Source organism: Bidens hawaiensis, unplaced genomic scaffold (genome assembly GCF_021521415.1).
Source record: "Bidens hawaiensis isolate Kalapana, Puna unplaced genomic scaffold, B.hawaiensis_p1.1 tig00001842_1, whole genome shotgun sequence".
Classification (NCBI taxonomy): domain Eukaryota; kingdom Viridiplantae; phylum Streptophyta; class Magnoliopsida; order Asterales; family Asteraceae; genus Bidens; species Bidens hawaiensis.
Window position 1 is genome coordinate 3,387,457 of NW_027491102.1, and position 5,811 is coordinate 3,393,267.

Below are 5,811 nucleotides of genomic sequence, written 5' to 3' on the forward strand. Positions count from 1 at the left end.
CCACTCACCACCTATCCACTAACCCTACCATTCAACCCTCTTACTATTATTATCAATTGAATTCAGATCACAATTGTTCATTCATTCACCATGTGTTGTGGCAAAATATGCATGCTGTGTACGTGTTTGATCCTCGTGGTGATTGCAATCGGAATGTTATTCGGATTCGGTGTTTTCAGCAAAGCCTTCCACAAGGTTAATAACGAATTGCATTATTCGTATTCTTCTCCCGCGGCTCAACCGCCAACCGGTAGGCCGTTCGTCAACTTCGCCGCTCCTCCTACCTATTAAGCTGCTACTGCTGCTCTTTGTGAATCATTATGTCAATTTCAAACCACCCTAGCTAGGTATATCAATCAATTGCTACTTTTATTTTTATTTTAGATTGTTTTGTTGACGTACAGAATTTGTTCTCATGAAATGTGGTTTAATTGCTTGATTTTATAATATTTGTTTTGTTATAATTGTGAGATCATATATGTGCTTTTGAATTGTGATGGTAGCAGCTAATTATTGATGCTATCAACTTGATTGCAAATTGCAGTTATATTTTTAGCTTCTGCTTCTGTGTCAATTGTCCTTGCAGCTAGGTTGCCACGGTCTGATTTACCCGATTCCGTTTGAAAATTTTTATACGTAGTGTAAAGCACCTGTTTTCGCTGAAAATTTTGAGCCCAGCGTCCCATTTATGAAAATTTTTATACGTATTGAGTCTCCGCCGTGTTTTCGTCCAAGTTTCGCCACTATAGGTTGCAAAATTCTTTCATTATAGTTGTTTATAACGATCCAAACAAAAACGGTGATTTATGTTCACCGTCTGGTTCAAAGTGAATCTATAGCCTGCACTGGTAACTACGGTTTGTGGTTTACCTGGTCGGTTTAAAACTGTAAACCGAACCCGGTTGATTTAGCTTGGTTTGGATGGTTCGGGCAGCTTTAATGGTTTTTGAACATCTTAAATGAGCTCACCTAAAATAATGTACATGTCAGAGATCTAAACAGAGGGGCAAGACATGAGCTCCCATGCACAGTTTCCATTAATGCAGCAGTGGAATTCACAAAAGAGTTAATCGGATTTAAATCGGATTAATCGGGTTTCGGTTTCGGTTCGAATTTCGGATTTATTCGGATTTCGGTTTTCCTGAACACCCCTATACATAGTTATCATGAAGCAGAGCAAGCTCAATGCTACATATGGCATGGCCAACCATGTTCATCAATCATCAAAAGCATAAACAATATTCAAGCATAATAGTTTCACTGAACAAACTATTTTGTACATTTATATACAACAAATTATGTACAAAACAAATCCTGGGCACAGCCAGTTTCATAAATCAACAAATAATCAACTTACCAATAATGTCACATATATACATATCTATATATTTACAAGTTGAGCAACTTACTCAGAAACCTTTCCACACAGAAAGAACTTCATTAAACACTTCACCTATCAGTTCCCTGTCTGCTGACTGTATAAACATAGTGAAATCTTCTAGAATATCAAATATCTTACCAAACTTCACAAGATACCGCATGCAACAAATCATCAACTTGGGTAGATGATATAAAGAAGCATTTTGAAGCCTTTCAAGCACGTTATTCGTATCAATATCGTCCAACAAACTTTCATGACACGCGTCTTTTAAATCCATGATATCATATTTATCGGCTGCTCTAAGAAGATCGAGCCTATGAGTAATAAAATCTTGGTCTATGATGTTACCATATATGTAGTTTAAAAATACTTGGCAAGTTTCAATGGACATGTCGGATATGTTTATAACAGACATTTCTTTTTCTTTAAGGTCATGGGAGAACATGGTTTTGAAGACCGGTGACCTGGCAGCAAGGACGGCCCAGTGGGCCCCAATGCTTCCGTCGGAAGCGTTGATGATGATATCTGTATGAATGCTTTCTGATAACATTTTTCCGATGGAGGAAAGTGCAGTTGCTTGTGAATATTTGTGTGTGAAATGTTCTGTCCACACGGAGCAAGATTCACCACCCTATTATTGCATCATGTCGCACCAAATTGGTTAAATTGATGTACATATAAAATGGGTTAACTTAAAAAGCCTATATAAATAACTGGAAATTGATTACTTGACAACTAGATGATTAGATTGTCACTAGAAACTGAGTATGTGCCACTTGAAAACACAATCATGGAATAATCACTCTCAAAACACAATACCAAACACCACCAAAGTTTTAAACAATTCATTTCCACTATACTATCTATAAGGTTGATAAGTTAACAAACTTTAGTACTTCAATGTTTAAGATGGTGATGACTGAGGAATGATGGTGTTCGTACTGTGATTTAAGAGAGAAAATATGAAATAGTTATTGAAGGATATAGGACCGCAAGTTCCTAGTATCAAAACAACATAAATCGTTGTGTACTCGTTACTGATCAAATAACTTTTATTTCGTTTAAAAATGTGCAAGTATCGACACACGTCCTATGTTTATTATTTTTTCCTCGTCTACATGTTTTTGTTTTCTCTTTCCTCTATGTGACATATCACATCTAGCTTCCTTATATTTAGTAAAAACTTATTTTTCAATGCAAGTCATATAAACAACTTTTATTGGTACAATAAGATCACATGACATCAACCCATGACCTGAATCTAATTACTAGTCGCGACTAAAGCTAGCTCATCAACCGACAACAACATACCTTCCAGTTCACCAACCAACTCTTAATGTCATATTAGTAACAACCTATTATAACACTCCACTCAAAACCATAAAACTTAACGAAAGAGAATGTTAGTAGATTTACGTTTGGAGACGCAGTCTTTAGATCAAGAAACTCAACATCTATGATGAATTTCCCGCCAAGCGGAACATCGATCGCCCACACGAAATCGTCACTGCTTTTTAGCTGCTTATCTCTAATTTCTGCAATCAAATAGTTAAATCACATTGAAATTCTTGGTTAGAAAGTTGACTTTTTTAAAGTCAAAGTTAACTACCTGGATGAACCAAGGTGGTTCTACCTCCCAATGAACAAACCACTTGTATAATGAAGGAAGCAATTGGAGGACTGTCTTTATTATTTAAACTTGATATTTCTGGGTACAATTTAACCAACAAATGACGATTCTTCTCCAAAACTAGTCGCCTTCATGTTATATTATTGTAAAAGGAGTTAATAATATATAATTGGTTGGATAAAGCTACTAAGAAAAGAAAAACAATAATAATATACTAAATTCAAGATTCACATAGAAGACTGGGAATATTGAGAATCTACGGCACCAAGTGGTTCCAACTAGATGTTCAATAAAATGGAGTAAAAGAATTGTTCATGAATATGTCAATGGGATAATGTTCATCATGAAATACTGAATTATTGCAAACTCATAAATAGCAAATTTAAGTCGTTTAATTTTATTTTTACTTAATTTTATTTTATCAATGGTTTTTTTTAGTATTATTTTTTTTTAATACAAGTGCATATGTTGTGTACATAAAAAAATTAGAAAAACCATTAAGGTAATTTGTTCATATATATATACTTTTTACTTTGTAAACATTACCAATGCATGTGTTCGTTATATATAGATGATATAATCCACACACGACTTGCATACACGTCGATTTTCTAAATAAACATATATTCTCATATTTATTAAAATCTCAAGAAAAACTCAAAATATTACATTTCAATCATTTTCTTATACTTTAAACAGACAAACGAATTATTAATTTTACTTTTTTCTATAACTCACCTTAACTTTATAATAATAATAATAACAATAATAATAATAATAAATTATTTCTTTCTCTCTCCTAACCAGCTTTATTTTCCTCACATAAAAAAAGTAGTTATTAGTAGAGCTTATGTCACAATAGAGGACAAACATGCAACAAGTTGTGTTACTAAATTGTGAATTCAAACTGTAAACCATCATAAGTGTAAACTGAATCATAAACCGAGCCATATATATGGAATCAGCTTGCTTCAGTTTACACAGTTGAGTTGGTTTCGATTGTAAATTTTGATGTTCCAAAAAAACAGGGGAAACAAGAAACATACCAATTCCATTTACCGATCTTAAAAGAATCAGATTTTCGATACGTAGATGAACCCAAGCCATCGATACGCCACTGAGCAAGTCGTGCTGTGGTATCAACACGATAAACGTTGTCAGTCATCCTAGCAAAAGCAAACCCCGCCGTAATATCATGGAAACAGTTGAATATTCCGGCCAACAACAACTCCCCGTGCTTTCCCAGGTTGTCGTTTCAGGTTTAAAACTCTTGGACATATAAAAAAAACACACTCACTGTGTCTGCTTATTCCATCTTATTGCCATAATCAAGTGATTAGAATCTGATTAATTTTTTTGAAAGGTGATTAGATTCTCTTTAGGAGACTCAAGAATCTAGAATTTGATTTGATATGATAGGGATATTATGATATTAATGTTGGTATAATAGTAGCAGCCATCCACTAGTGGGAAAATATAATCAAAGAGTGACGAATGATTAAAGGGTTGGTGTTGACGATACTCATTGGTTATGCCATTTTAAAAGTCATTTAAGATATTTACTTTAGCACGTTATGTTAAAATAATACGTCTTAATTGTTTTCCGGCAAAAGATCATCGCTAGCTGGCTTAACCCAGTCGTACGAAACCCTTAAATACCTCTAGGTTATCTCAAGTTATGGGGAAAATCTACTCGCCAAAAAGCCTACCGGTGGTAAAAGACGGACGCCCTCAGTATCAAATCGAAGATCACAAAGATCCCGGCCTTTGGTGGTCTCGGGTGGCTTCGAACACCATCACGCCTTCATCGGGCCAGACAAAATTTTGTCTCGAAAGGAGTGTCCATCCTAATCATCGCTCTCATTTTAAGGGTCTCATGACCAATCAACGGTCAAATTTATTAAACAAAAAAAGGTTAAAATCTAAACTATATATTAACCCAAAAAATTAACATTTTTCCCACACAAATTCATCCCCTATTCACTCCTAACACCTAAATCTTCTTAGACAAACATTAATCCTTCATGTAAAGTTAGAGGTTCGAAGAAACCAAGAGCTGGTAGTTCTCGTAATCCTGAATCAAATCAACAAATGCCGTCTACATGGGTTCGGGTCGTATGCGAATCAAACACCATCCTAATTCCAAAACCTAACACAACTAATAGCGACTCCATCAAACCAACCTCCGTGATTCAGTAACCTTTTGTCGAACTCTATGTTCGACCCATAGCCTCAACATTTCCAACGCCCGCAACAATACCGACACCTGCAACAACCACCCGCAACAATACAGACACCCAAACTACTTTAACTAACACCAACACTAAGAGTTGGATGAATCCGATAATTGAAGAATCCGACGAGCAACTGAACCCGACTATTTTAAACTTTGTTTTTTTTCCCCTAAAATAGGGTTAATTTGCCTCAATATATGTCTATTTTACATGTTTATTGATTAAATTTATTCAATTGCTTGATTTTTATATTTTTAGTTGTATGAGTGTGTGTATAATGTACACAACAATGAATGATTGGGATGGCTATGTATTATTTGTAGAGTGCGAACAAACAAGTATAAGTTGCTTGTTGAATATTATAACCGCAAATTGGAGTGTGGGGTGAAGTTAGTGATGGAATCTTTCAGGTATTAAAAATATCGCAAGTTGGGTTCCGATGAGTATTATGCAAATGGACAGGAATAGAATCCTTTTATGTGGGCCATCCCTTCATCATTTTGATCATCTAACTTTGATTACCAAAATCCAAGCAACCTCTTCTACTTTTATAAGAAAAATGTTGA

At 34.9% G+C, this 5,811-nt stretch overlaps 1 protein-coding gene across 1 annotated transcript; it reads right to left on the reverse strand.

The window, feature by feature from the left end:
• Positions 1–1,360: 1,360 nt before the first annotated feature.
• On the reverse strand, positions 1,361–4,409 carry LOC143597947 (BTB/POZ domain-containing protein At1g55760-like). The gene is made up of 4 exons (XM_077076312.1): positions 4,058–4,409; positions 2,991–3,139; positions 2,798–2,916; positions 1,361–2,012 (listed from the first exon to the last, which is right to left on the reverse strand). Exons 1-4 carry the CDS (start codon positions 4,174–4,176, stop codon positions 1,410–1,412), a joined length of 990 nt encoding a protein of 329 aa, XP_076932427.1. The 5' UTR covers positions 4,177–4,409; the 3' UTR covers positions 1,361–1,409.
• Between the last annotated feature and the right edge of the window lie 1,402 nt (positions 4,410–5,811).

Excerpts from the sequence above, each read along its gene's own strand:
- LOC143597947 (XM_077076312.1), bottom strand. The coding sequence starts at position 4,176 with ATGACTGACAACGTTTATCGTGTTGATACCACAGCACGACTTGCTCAG. Across the intron at positions 3,140-4,057 it reads AAGATCGGTAAATGGAATTG|GCGACTAGTTTTGGAGAAGA; the intron begins GTATGTTTCTTG and ends TATAACATGAAG. Across the intron at positions 2,917-2,990 it reads AACCACCTTGGTTCATCCAG|AAATTAGAGATAAGCAGCTA; the intron begins GTAGTTAACTTT and ends ATTTGATTGCAG.